Source organism: Lactuca sativa, chromosome 8 (assembly GCF_002870075.4).
Source record: "Lactuca sativa cultivar Salinas chromosome 8, Lsat_Salinas_v11, whole genome shotgun sequence".
Classification (NCBI taxonomy): Eukaryota; Viridiplantae; Streptophyta; class Magnoliopsida; order Asterales; family Asteraceae; genus Lactuca; species Lactuca sativa.
In genome coordinates this window covers 322,510,069-322,524,722 of record NC_056630.2, presented here as the reverse complement: position 1 = coordinate 322,524,722, position 14,654 = coordinate 322,510,069, and the positions used below count along the sequence as shown (strand labels likewise).

Below are 14,654 nucleotides of genomic sequence, written 5' to 3'. Positions count from 1 at the left end.
TTGGTGTATTCGAGATCTAGAGAGCAGCATGAGGAACATTTGAGGGAGGTCCTTGGGGTATTGAGATCAGAGAAGCTTTATGCAAAGTTCTCCAAGTGTGACTTCTGGTTGCGGGAGGTCCAATTCCTAGGACATGTTGTTAATCAGGAAGGGATATTGGTCGACCCGGCCAAGGTTGAGGCGGTGATGAGTTGGGAGGTGCCGAAGTCACCCTCTGAGATCAGGAGTTTCCTTGGATTGGCAGGGTATTATCGGAGATTTATTAAGGACTTCTCCAGAATTGCAGTGCCACTTACTAGATTGACCCGAAAGGGGGTTGCATTCTCATGGGGACCCGAGCAGCAGACCTCTTTTGAGACACTTCGCCAGAGATTGTGCGAAGCCCCGGTGTTAGCTCTCCCAGAAGGGATGGAGGATTTTGTAGTTTATTGTGATGCATCTATTTCGGGGTTGGGTGCAGTTCTGATGCAAAGAGGGCATGTAATAGCATATGCATCGAGGCAGCTAAGACCTCACGAGACGAGATATCCCACGCATGATCTAGAGCTGGGGGCGGTAGTGTTCGCCCTCAAGATTTGGCGTCATTACTTGTATGGAGTTCGTTGCACGATATACACTGACCATAAGAGTTTGAAGTACTTGATGGACCAACCCAACCTAAACATGCGTCAGAGGAGGTGGTTGGATGTGGTCAAGGATTATGATTGCGAGATCCTGTACCACCCGAGCAAAGCTAATGTGGTAGCAGATGCATTGAGCCGTAAGGGGGAGAGCACTCCACTACGAAATGTATGTTTGAGGTTGACCGTGATAGCTCCAGTACTGGATGCCATTCGTGGGGCACAGTCTGAGGCTATGAAACCGGAGATGCAGAAGAGGGAACGGGTCGTTGGTTTGGTTTCAGAGTTCGTTACTAATGTTCGAGGGTTGATGACCTTTCAGGGTCGGATTTGGGTACCGTTTGTGGGCGGTACGCGTACTACTTTGATGGAGGAGGCACATCAATCGAAATTCTCGATCCATCCCGGGGCTACAAAGATGTATTTGGATTTGAGGAGAGAATATTGGTGGCCCTGCATGAAGAGGGACGTCGCATGGTTTGTCGAGAGGTGCTTGACCTGCCGTAGGGTTAAGGCCGAGCACTAGAGACCGCATGGCAAGTTACAGCCATTGGAGGTTCCCGAGTAGAAGTGGGAACAGATCACTATGGATTTCATCACCAAATTGTCGAGGACTGCCAGAGGAGTTGATGCAATTTGGGTGATTGTAGACAGATTGATGAAGAGTGCTCACTTCGTTGCCGTTAGTGAGAGTTCTTCAGCAGAGAAATTGGCGGAGGTGTATGTGAGAGAAGTAGTATCTCGGCATGGGGTGCCGATCTCGATTGTTTTAGATCGTGATGTGCGTTTCACATCTAGGTTCTGGAAGAAATTTCATGAGGAGTTGGGTACTAGATTGCATTTTAGTACCGCATATCATCCCCAGACAGACGGTCAGAGTGAGCGGACGATTCAGACGCTCGAGGACATGCTTCGGGCGTGTGTGTTGGATTTTGGGGGTAGCTGGGATGCATATTTGCCCTTGGCGGAGTTTTCCTACAACAACAGCCATCATTCGAGCATCGGTATGCCACCCTTTGAGCTGTTGTATGGTAGGAGATGTCGAACCCCCATTTGTTGGGGAGAGGTGGGAAAGAGAGTGATGAGCAGTACAGAGATCGTGCTACAGACGACAGAGCAAATTCAACAGGTTAGACAGAGGTTATTGACTGTCCAGAGCCGACAGAAAAGTTATGCAGACAGACGCCGATCCGAGCTTGAATTTCAGGTCGGCGACTTCGTACTCCTGAAGGTCTCTCCTTGGAAAGGAGTGATTCGATTCAGGAAGAGGGGCAAGTTGGGTCCCCGGTATATTGGGCCTTTTCGTGTAATTGCGAGGGTAGGCCGGGTGGCCTACCGTTTGGAGTTGCCAGCGGAATTGAGTTAGATCCACGACACTTTCCATATGTCGCAATTGAGAAAGTGTATAGCCGAGGAGTCGGCAGTGGTTCCATTAGAGGACATTCAGGCGGATGCGAGCCTGAATTATGCCGAGAGACCAGTGGCCATCAGAGATCGGAAGATCAAGGTTCTGATGAATAAGGAGATACCTCTGGTGTTAGTTCAGTGGCAGCACCGGAAGGGATCGGAAATGACCTGGGAGCCGGAGCGTGAGATGCGGGAGCAGCATCCGGAGCTATTTTCAGAGTGAGACTTCGAGGGCGAAGTCTAGTCCTAGTGGGGGAGAGTTGTAACAGCCCGGAATTCCAGGTATCGTTATATTTATGATTTTTGGGTGTTTTAAGAGGGGACTCGGTGAGTTGGAGCTCAGACTCGCCGAGTAGGATCGCGGATCTGGTCGCGGGTTCGCGACTGGACTCGACGAGTCCGGATATGGACTCGGTGAGTTTGCGCTGTTTAGCGAAACCCTAACCGTCCAGTTTTGGGACATATATAAGGGGCCTTATGGCCGTCATTGTTCATCCTAGTCCTTTGAGAGAAACCCTAATTCGATTGTGAGCATCTGGAGCAAGGTAGAAGACCATTATTGATCTTGGAAGTGTTATTTTGCAAGGAGGAGGAGGCTTGGTTAAGGGAACAACAAGAGAAGCCACATTCTGAGGATTGGGGACACAGAGCAACGTTATTCAGGTAATATTTTCGAGTTGCATTCTTCTATGTTGATGTGTATATAGATTTAGGGTTTATTGAACCCTTTTGTGGCTAGATTGAGTGTTTCCCTAGTCCCCCAAGCGATTGGAACCCTATATTGGGACCCTTGGAAGTCCAGAATGTCCCATGCCTGAGCATTTCGAGAATCAATGGAGGTTTTGGATTGGAATCCTTATGCCTTAGGTCAAAATGTAAATTATGAGTCATGGGGTGTATTATGAGCACCGAAATGAGGGCTTTACGTGATGAACCAGTTTAGGAAGGCCAGACCTGTGAATTGTCGGAGGATATCTGACCTTAGAAAGCAGTTTGAGCGGTTGCATGGCATGGACTCGCCAAGTCCGATGAACAGACTCGACGAGTAGCTTGAAGATTGCCTTAGAGTGGTCCTGTCCGGGTTATGAGTTGGATCGGTGAGTCAGGGCGAGTTAGAGAGGGTTAACAGGTGGTCTGAGTCGAACTGGGACTCGCCGAGTTGTTCTTCAGACTCGGCGAGTTGAGTCGGGGTGGCCCCGCGATTCTTCCAGGAGGAGCTCGTCGAGTCTAGGGGGAGACTCGACGTGTAGAAAGGGAATCTTAGAGAATTGGTGAGAACGTGTAGACTCCCAAAGTCGCCCTAGCACTCGTCGAGTCCGGTCAAAGTTGACCGTCGACCGTTGACCAGAGTGGACCTGTGTTGACTTCTTAGGGATAGTCAACATTAGAGATATAAAGTGTTAACTAGGGACATTATGATGTTATAGGAGGATTAGAGCTCGGAGAATCGCGCACGAGGGATTCCCAGGTTGTGAGATATCGAGACACGCGAGCTGAGTTTTCTCACTATACTTTACCTTGAGTAGGTAACCAGAGTTATATGATAGAGTATTTGTATGCTATGTATGTTATGTGTTGCACTGCATTCTTCTATGTGATTTATGCTATGCTTGTTTACAGAGTTAGAACCTGAGGGTTCACAGAGTATGGGTGCACGGACCCACAGAGTTATAGCCTCGAGTGGCTAATATGTGTTATATGGTATTTTGGGGAACTCACTAAGCTTTATGCTTACAGTGTTGGTGTTATTTGTTTCAGGTACTAGTGAGGATCGCGGGAAGGCGCCGGCCTGATCAGTGCACACCTGCGGGATTCTTATATTATGTGATCTTGGGGTTTTTATATATGTTATGAAATGAATTACAAACAATGATGTTTTTATGAATATTAAATGAAGTTTGTCTTTATTAAATGCGAAAAATTATTTTTAAATTCGTGGCGTTACATTTCTAACCGAAACAATCTAAATAAGAGTTGAAGATCTCGTCGATAGTAATGCAACAGTAAAAAGACAGACGAAAACGGACGTCATATGAAGAAGTTATGAATTTCTAATGGATTTTTCCTGTCCCGGGCTACTAAAAATAATATAATAAAAATAAAATCAAAATTAGCCGACAGAGTCTAAACGAGAGTTGTAGAGCATAATCTCACCTACGCATGGATATAAAGAATGTCGAAAACGGAGATCATATGCGAGAGTTATGATTTTTTGAAGTTCGAGGCACGCATCCCAAAGGGGGAACTACCCGTGTTCAATTGGGGAACGCCCCGCATTCGGAGCCCAGAGCCTGTCTTGCCGCATGTGAAGTCCGAAGTTCGTAAGACATGATATACGGTGGAACGTGCTCCATTCGTCCAAGGAACGCACTGCAACATTACTAAGGATGTTGTTCATAGCTATTTTTCTATGGAATAAGTCCGTTGTAAATATTCCATTGTGAAGGTCCTACGGATTCCGTAACAAACCTTTACTAACGAAGAATTTTGCTATGGAATGCTTCCGTAGCGAATTCACTCTCTAATCATGTTTAGCTACAGAATATGTTGTTCTAGCTATAGCAGTTTTTCGTAGTTATTTCAACTTTTTCTTGTAGTGCGAATTGGTTGCTCATTTCTTCCCTTTGACTCCCTTATTCTTCCTTTTTCTTGGCAAGTTGTACCCTCGAAGCCCCGGTATCAATCCCGACACCCGATGAAAGTCCCGAAACCCCGAAGATCCCGAGAAGTAAAGTTTTTGAGCCGAAACTCAGCCCGCGAGAGGCCCGGTTTTCAAGGAAGCATCCGGGTTTCACCGAAGAATACTACCTTTAGAGCCGTAGTGCTGTCCGATCATCGTATTGTCAGGTGAGTGCATAGTCCCTTTCATTAACATGATTTTAATACAACTAGTGTTTAAATGTATTAAATATACATTTTGTGTGAGTTATTTGATAATGTCTGAATTAAGTGTTAAAGAACATACCTGATTGTTAATGATAACTTAGGTTAAAGAGTAAACCTATGGTTTGTTATAATGGTTATGGGGTAGTATCTATTTATGAGTACGAGTGAGATATATACGAAGAATAGAAGTTTAAAATATGTCATTTATCTGGAAGCATTGATTAGACATAGTTATTCATCCCTAGTCTGGGAGTACGGATTAAGACTTAGTCAGTTGTCATTAATCTGGGAGTATGGATTAAGACTTAGTCAGTTGTCATTAATCCGGGAGTATGGATTAAGACTTAGTTATTTGTCATTAATCCGAGAGTATGGATTAAGACGTATTCAGTTGTCATTAATCTAGGAGTATGGATTAAGACATAGTCAGTTGTCCTTAGTCCGGGAGTATGGACAGGACATATAATCTGTCATTTATCCGGGAGTATGGATTAAGACATAGTCAGTTGTCCTTAGTCTGGGAGTATGGACAGGACATAGTTATTTGTTATGAGATCCGGGAGTGTGGATCAGGTCGACAGGTTAGTTTTAGATCCAGGAGTATGGATCAGGTCGAGAGGTTAGTTTTAGATCCGAGAGTATGGATCAGGTCGTGAGGTTAGTTTTTAGTCTCGTTGAGAGGATTGACGGGGTGGGGTTAGAGTTGGTTATATATGTAACACCCAAATTTTAAATTTTTTTTTCACAATTTTAAAACAAACTTTCATTCATAAAATAATAATAAACATATTGTATCCATTGTCATCATAAAAAAACGTATCCCAGAATCATATAAACAAAAGCTCCATTAGTGTGTACAGATCATGCCGATGCCTTCCTGCGATCATCACTAGTACCTGGAACACATACACAAAACTTTGTAAGCATAAATGCTTAGTGAGTTCCCCAAAATACCACATAAACACATATCAGCCACTCGAGGCTGTAACTCTGATGACCCTCTGGTCGAATATCTTTGTGGGACCCTCTTGGTCCCATAACTCTATGGACCCACTGGTCCTAACTCTATAAACTCTGAATAATGCATATCACATATCACATAGAATCACAACACATAAATAGCGTACAAGATACACTGTCACATAGCTTTGATTACCACTTTAGGTAAAGTATAGTGAGAAGACTCACCTCGGGAATCTCGGTAATATCTCGATATTAGAATACTGCCCTAGCCTCCGCCTAGTCACAATAATAAATTTCACTAAATAAATGTCTCTTCACAATTTAGATATTCTCTCATGCAAATCCATAGAAGGGTAAAAGACTATTCTACCCCTCTACAGGCCCAAGGCCCATTGGTTGACAAAACCCTAAAAGTCAACCCAAAAGTCAACCGTCCAGTTTGACCAGACTCGGCAAGTGCATACGACGACTCAGCGAGTACCATAGTCCCCACAGACTCTTCCCTTTCTAAGCCTCACTCGACTCACTGAGTCACCCCTTAACTCACCGGATCACAACTGGATTCAGACCCCAGGGCAACCCGGTCCGACTCGTCGAGTCTACATATGGATTCGGCGAGTTTCCTCCATGGACTTGCTCATACAACCTCCCGAGGTCAGATCGGCTTAGCCAAATTATAGATCTAACCCTTAAAATCTCAAAAGTCATGTGAAGGTGCAACCTTTATGTGCATGCAACCCAATTCAAGCCTCAGATGGAGAAATAACACTAGAAATGGAAACCTAGTCTCCAATTGCTAATTTGCTTGCAACAAGCTAGAAGGTAATGACTCTAGGGAACTCTCATGGTCTAGATCTGATGTCATAATCCCAAAGAGGACCTCATACTCACTAGATCTTCCATAAAATGAGGGTAAAACCCCTAAAATCAAGAAGTCCATCAATATAACACGAAATGGAAAGGATTATACCTCCAAGGATGATATCACGAGATGATTAGATCAGATCCAGTCCCCTTCACTCTCTAGATTTGTGCTCCTCTCTTCCTTCAAGCAAAACCACACATAAAGATTAAGAAATGGCCTCCACTTGCCCTCAAACTCACTATTTCAACTCTCTAGGGTTTCTCTAGAACAAGGTGGCCGCAAATCAAGGCCATAAAGGTCTTTAAATAGGCTCCCAAACCCGAGGATTAGGGTTTTCCTAATCAGCACCGACTCGGCGAGTTGGGTCCCGACTCGTCGAGTCCGGTCGCGAAAATGCGCCAATAGATCAGACTCTACTCGACGAGTTCCTCAATAAAACAATAAATAAATAATTAAATTGACATACCCAAACTCAGGATGTTACAATATATATATATATATATATATATATATATATATATATATATATATATATATATATATATATATATATATATATATATATATATATATATATATATATATATATATATATATATATATATAGAGAGAGAGAGAGAGAGAGAGTCAAAAATTTTATATTGTGTGAATTCTAAATTATATATGTTATAACATTGTGGGATTGAAATCCCTATGTACTCACTAGGTTTTCCAAACCTGACCCACTTAACATTTTTTGTATCACAGGTATCGATACAAAGACACATTACACTGAGAGATTAAAGAGATGTATATCATTAGTGTAGATGAATGTACGTTCGGTTTATGCTTTTGTGTCTGTATTGACCAGGACATCCCAAATGTTTCAAAACAAATAAAATACATCTATTCGGAGATGCTTGGATAAAGTATTTATCATGATTTTTGGGAACAAATTCCGCAACAGTTTCCTTTAAAAGATTACTCTGCTTTTATAAAACAAAGCATAAACAAATCGTTCTTTTTTGGCCGTAAAAATGGGGATGTCACAGTTGGTATCAGAGCATTAGTTAAAGCGAACTAGGAATTTGTAGGATTTCTAGACTTAAACTTAGAATGCTAAGCGATGATTGTGAGATGAGTGTCTACCATATTTTAGACACGAGCAATAGTATATTTTAGCAAAGATGCCTAAAATGCTTTTGTGACACCCAAATTTTTGTAAAAATTTTAAACTTTTAAAACCCATCTTAAATTAAATTAAAACAACAGAAATAGTCATAACATAATCCATCAACTTAATAATCATATAAAATAAGTGCGGAAGTAATAATAATAATAAGGTCCCAACAAAAATAACTAGTAGCGATGTCCCGGTGCTCCATGTCAAGCCTTAGCCTCTTTAGTCTTAACACCTAAAAAGTTATAAGGGAAAAACGTAAGCACGAAGCTTAGTGAATTCAAACACAGACACTGTACTAACATTCATATTTACTAACCCTAATCCATTTTCCAATTATAGTTTTATAATAAGGGCAAAGAACGAATCAAAGCCAATAATACAAGAAGGACTTGTAGGTTTGACCGCACCGGGAAGATCCCGTATCACTTGGCCCTAATCACCGCACCTTATGATGAGTATTACGTTGGTGATCTTACCTACCCACCGCACCGGTAAATCCGTATCCTTTGGTGGTGTCCCCATATCCATGATTAGTTACATACAATGCACATGTACGAATTAAAACAATACTTATATAGCATGCTTTTATAATAAATTCAAATACTCACACACGAGCTAACTAGCAAACACAATCATCAATACAACGGTGTGAGAGAACTCACCTTGAGTGAGTCTTAAGGATGGCTAACAATGAAATAATGCTACCAAGCTTGAGCAAACTTCAAAACCTCACCTAAGGACTAAAGGTTAGAAAGGAGAAGTAATGAAGCTATGAGTTGAGAAAAGAGTAATCACAGCAAGGTCTCTAAAACAGACCTGCTATTCAAAACGGATTTACTCCAAAATCTAAAACAAAAACATAGCTTTAACTAAATTTTATACGAAAATATGATTTCTCAGTATTCCACAACTATAAAGAACTCGTTCTAACTCCAAAAGATGAATTAAATATGAATTTTACAAAATGGTGTATCACTTCTGTCTCCAACAATACAGTCAAGTGATGTTGGCCAATTCTACCCAACTTGTGAGTAGAATTCATCCAAAATAAAATTAAGAGCAGTAAAGGATATACGATTGAAAGTCTCAGAGTTAGAATTGAATGAAAAGAATCTATCAAACTCCAGATATAAAATTCACATTGTGGACAATCACAGCACTAGCAAAAGCTGGTGACTGCCCACTAACCTGAAGTGTGGATCCATTCTAACCAATTTATAATTGGAAATAACACCCTATATTCTACAGATCTTAAATTCATAATATAAGGAACATATACAAACTGGGAATCACTCTGGATCTTTTTCCACGCCTTAGAAATGATGAAAACAAAATGACATATCAGAACAGACCCGGATCAGAGCTAACAGCAAAGATGCCATTATTTCACATAGATAAAGCCCTTATCAGTGAAGTTTGACTGCTTAAGAAAGTTAGCCAACTCAATTTGCGAACTTTTGGAACTGGTTTGGGGTCAGTTCGAGTTCTAGAGCTGCAGATATGATTTTTACAAAATGAATACAGATCTGATGGAAAACAGAATCGTAGTCACCCGTGATTCCTTTTTGGCTTATCCATCCTTCTCCTTTTGAAACACATTTTAAGATGTGTTCATCATCCCAACTCAGTCCCCATGATAATGGTGGTACTAAAAAGGGTTAGGGATCATTAGGATTTCATTTACCCACAAGCATGTAATAATAATCAACATGAAAATAAACATAAGCACATAAAATCATCATTCTCCCTTTCAGGGTTTCCATGATCTTTTGCCACAAGTAATCCCCTAGATCCATCATCCACCATATATGGGGTGAAGATAGGATCTTGAGATGATGTATAACATACAATTACAAATCAAATAAGAAGGAGAAGAAGTGAAGATGAAATCATAAAACTAGAACAAGGTTATGAATCAAGTTGTAAGAAAGGATAAGGAGGTTCATACCAATACGAATCAAGGCTGGAAATGAACAAGAATTAAGCTCAAAATAGCCCCTTGGCTGCTCTTGATCCCAAAGAGAGAGAGAGAGGGACGATTTTTGAGAGAGAGGGAGGGTTTAGAGTGTTTTCCTTGTGTGTGTTCCAAATGATTCAATTTACACATTAAGTACTATTTACTAGATGGACTTTGCAAATAGGCCCATAACCCATGGACTTCAATAAAAGGAGTTTACAAGATGATCAAAAGAGTCCAATAACATAAGAAATCAGACATTGGTTAAATAAATTAACCCAAGGTTACAAGGATAATTAAATTAAAATAACCAAATGTACCGAGAAAAACCGGGGCGTTACAACTCTCCCCTACTAAGAACGGACTTCGTCCTCGAAGTCAATACCTAGAAACAGATCCGGATAATGAGCCCGCATCTCGCATTCTGGTTGCCAAGTCCATTCTAAACCCTTCCTATGTTTCCACTGCACCTTAACCAGGTTTATAGTCTTGTTGCGGAGAGCTTTCATCTTTCGTTCTAAAATTGCGATTGGTTTCTCAACATAATTGAGACGCTCGTCAATCTGTATGTCCTCCTGTGGTATCACAGCGGTCTCATCAACAACACATTTTCGTAACTGAGACACATGGAACATATTATGAATTAGACTAAGCTCGTCAGGAAGCTCTAAACGGTAAGCCACCTTCCCCACACGGGCTATGACCTTGTAGGGTCCAATGAATCGGAGTCCGAGCTTTCCCCGCTTCCGAAATCGAATCACACGTTTCCAGGGGGAGACTTTAAGCAACACATAATCTCCCACCTGGAACTCAAGATTGGAGCATCTTTTGTCGGCATAACTTTATGACGACTGCTCGCTGTGATCAAATGATCCCGAATCACTTGGATTTTCTCCGTAGTCCGTAGCACGATATCGGTACTCCCAAGTACCCTCTACCCAACCTCGCCCCAACAAACGGGCGTCCTGCACTTCCTCCTATAAAAGGCTTCATATGGAGGCATTTTAATGCTCGAGTGATAGCTATTGTTATAAGAAAACTTAGCTAGATGTAGATGGTCATCCCAACTACCCCAAAAATCAATCGCACATGCCCTAAACATGTCCTCCAAGGTATGAATCGTCCGCTCACTCTGCCCGTCTGTCTGCGGATGGAAGGCGGTACTAAAATGTAATTGTATGCCCAATTCCTCTTGAAACTTCCTACAGAACCGAGAGGTAAATCGGGTGTCTCGATCGGAGACAATAGAAACGGGCACCCCATGTATTGAGACAATCTCCCGAACAAAGATCTCGGCTAATTTCTCCGCCGATGAGTTGTCCTTTATAGCCAGAAAGTGAGCACTCTTAGTCAAATGATCAACAATCACCCATATCGTATCGGATCCTCGGGCAGTTCTAGGATGTTTTGTAATGAAGTCCATGGTTAGATGCTCCCATTTCCATTAAGGAATTTGCAATGGTTGCAACTTCCCATGCGGTTTTTGGTGTTCCGCCTTGACCTTCCGACAGGTCATACATTCTTCCACAAATTGAGCCACATCATTGTTCATTCCATGCCACCAGTAAGCCTCATGAAGGTCCCAATACATTTTAGTAGCACCAGGATGGATAGAACATTTTGACTTATGAGACTCATCCATTAGGGTTTTCCGATTTCCCCCGGTATATGGAACCCAAACCCTACCATAGCGAGTCAGCAAACCCCGCCCGTCTCGTTCCATCTTAGGCAACTCTTTCCCAATCTTCTCACGCCTAATGTTTTCCTCCAGTATTGCTGTCTTTTGGGCGTCCCAGATTAGATCTAACAAAGACGAAACCATCGTGATCCGGAGACACTTAGCTCGAATCGGTTCGGCAGATTGTTTACGACTGAGAGCATCAGCTACCACATTAGCTTTACCGGGGTGGTAGTGAATTTCACAATCATAATCTTTTACAACATCCAACCATCGGATATGCCTCATTTTCAAATCCCGTTGCTTGAACAAATATTTCAGACTCTTATGGTCAGTGTATATGATATACTTCACTCCATAGAGATAGTGTCTCCAAATTTTAAGAGCGAAAACAACAGCCCCAAGCTCCAAATCATGAGTGGGGTAGTTTCGTTCGTGGGGTTTCAGCTGTCGGGAGGCATAGGCTATCACCCTATCTCGTTGCATTAACATGGCACCAAGACCCTGAAGCGATGCATCACAGTAAACCACCATATCCTCAACCCCATCAGGTAAGGCCAAAATCGGAGCATCACACAATCGTTTCCTTAGCTCATCAAACGCCAGCTGCTGCTCCGGGCCCCAAACGAAATTCATTGATTTCTTGGTCAATCGGGTGAGTGGTATGGCGATTTTAGAGAAATTTTCAATGAACCTTCGGTAATAACTGGCTAAACCCAAGAAACTGCGAATTTCAAAAGGTGTTTTTGGAATCTTCCATTGATTAACCGCATTAACCTTGGCTTGATCGTCTTTAATACCGTTTTCTCAATGTCAGAGGGTGAGTACGGAATGATGTTTTCTCAATGTCTTCTTCACGAACCCGCATCTGATGGTAACTGTAACGTAAATCAATCTTGGAAAACCAAGATGCTCCCTGAAGTTGATCGAAAAGATCGTCAATACGTGGCAACGGGTACCTATTCTTTATCGTGTGCTTGTTTAGCTCCCTATAATCAATACACATTCGCTGGGATCCATTTTTCTTCTTCACAAAGAGAATAGGAGCACCCCAAGGCGAGCAGTTTAGCCGTATAAACCCTTTATCACTTAGTTCTTGAATTTGATCTTGGAGCTCTTTCATTTCAGGTGGTGCCAAGCGGTAAGGAGATTTCGCTACCGGAGTCGCACTTGGCACCAAATCAATGCGAAATTCCACTTGCCGAATATGTGGCAAGCCAGGGAGTTCCTCCGGAAAGACATCGCTGAAGTCGAAAACGATAGGAACGTCGTCTAGTGCTATAGCAGAAGAACAAGAAGCCATAGCTAGGTGGGGAATGCCCCCCCCTGAATAATAAGTCCTCCACCTCTAGGGTTTCGAACACGAACTTGCTTCTTACGACAATGGATTTCCGCATCAAACGCATCAAGCCAATCCATGCCTACGATAACGCAAGGCTCTCGCATCGCAATACGGAGAAGATCAATAGGGAATTCAACTCCAGAAAAATCGAGAGTGTAACCCCGATAAACATTTGTGACATAAATAGTGCGGTTGTCGGCAACATTGACAACCATTGGGTGAGCCAATTTTCCGATACTACGCCCCAAACGATTAATAAACGTGTGAGATACAAAAGAATGGGTAGCACCACTATCAAACATAACAACATCGGGCTCGGAATCTAGCAAATAAGTGCCTGCCACTGTCGTTGTAATCACCGGCTCCTCCACAGTCATCTGGTGAGCACGACCTCGTGTCACCATAGTGGTTCCCTTAGAGGAAGATGCAATTGCAGGATTTGTACCCCCGTCTCCTTTACTAGTCTTCAACTTCGGGCATTCAGGCTTCTTGTGTCCCGTCTCATTGCAGTGACAGCAGACGGGAACTGCAGAAGTAATATGAGGTACTACACTCGCAGGGGGATCCCTACAATTCTTCCAATGATGCCCTGGCTTTTTGCAGTAGCATATCAATAGATTTTTCTCACCCTGAAGACGTCCTATACTCATACCTTGACTTACTACCCTGCTTTTGCTTTTTCTGGGCATCTCTGGATGTCTTGGAAGAGGTGTCATTGGCCTTCCTCTTGGACTGGGTCTGCAACTCGATTTCCCTCCTCCTCGCTACATTCATGATCGCAGATAAAGTCGAGAACTCCTGCATGGTAACGAATTCCCGAATCTCGGTACGTAGGATGGCCGTGTACCAGCTGACTAACCAGGCCTCGTTCCCAGCAAACGAGGGGCAAAAAGATAGCATCTCCAAGAACTTGGCGTTCAGGTCACTAATGGACTCGGTAGTCTGCTGTAAGGCCATGAACTCTTGCTGCATCCGCTGCTGCTCCACCTTAGGCACATATTGTACCTCGAACCTCTCCACAAATTGGGCCCAAGACATGGCCCTCACTTCTTCTTCGTTCAATAGAGCGGTGATGGTGTTCCACCATGTCTTTTCCCTTTTTCACAACTGATTCATGGCGATCACTGCTTTGTACTGGTCCGGACACCGAACACTTATGAAGGCGCCCTCAACATCTGACACCCAGGGCTTAGTAGCAACTGGGTCGGATTCACCATTCCAAAGAGGAGGGCTACACTTGTTGAACTTCTCGAAGTAGTATGCCGAATCCTGAACAGGCAGAGCCAGTAACGCTTCCCTGGGAATAGCCGTGAGGCGCTCATCCAGAAGAGCACCGAATTGGTTGATTATGTCGTTGGTCACACCCGGGATTAGTTCGTTGAAACCGTTATTGAATTCCTTAGCGACAATATCCCTAACTTGCTCCATTTGGAGCTGATTAAGTCGAGCAGGCGGAGCCATTGGTATCCACAGAAGAAGGAAAATCTTAGAAACAATTCAGCCTAGATATTTCTAGGAAGACAAAACACTCAGCTTGCCGAAAATTTTTCAACCTTGCCCCGACTCGAAACCGGCACCGATGTTTCAAATAGTAGGGGCCCTTCTACTACCTTCCACACAAGTTCCAATTTCGCATTCGCGTCTAGTTTCAAAATTTCCAGTTCGCTCTAGCCGTTAATTTTACAACTCTCTCACATGTTAACACTAACTAAGTGTGTAATCTAATATTTTAAGGCTAGTAGAATCCAATTCATAGTCAACAATTTAACATAAA

General features: G+C 42.7%; 1 protein-coding gene across 1 annotated transcript; it reads right to left on the bottom strand.

Moving 5' to 3' along the window:
* Positions 1-12,843: 12,843 nt before the first annotated feature.
* LOC111921110 (uncharacterized) lies at positions 12,844-13,596 on the bottom strand. Its single transcript, XM_052766787.1, has one exon. It carries the CDS (start codon positions 13,594-13,596, stop codon positions 12,844-12,846), a length of 753 nt encoding a protein of 250 aa, XP_052622747.1.
* Between the last annotated feature and the right edge of the window lie 1,058 nt (positions 13,597-14,654).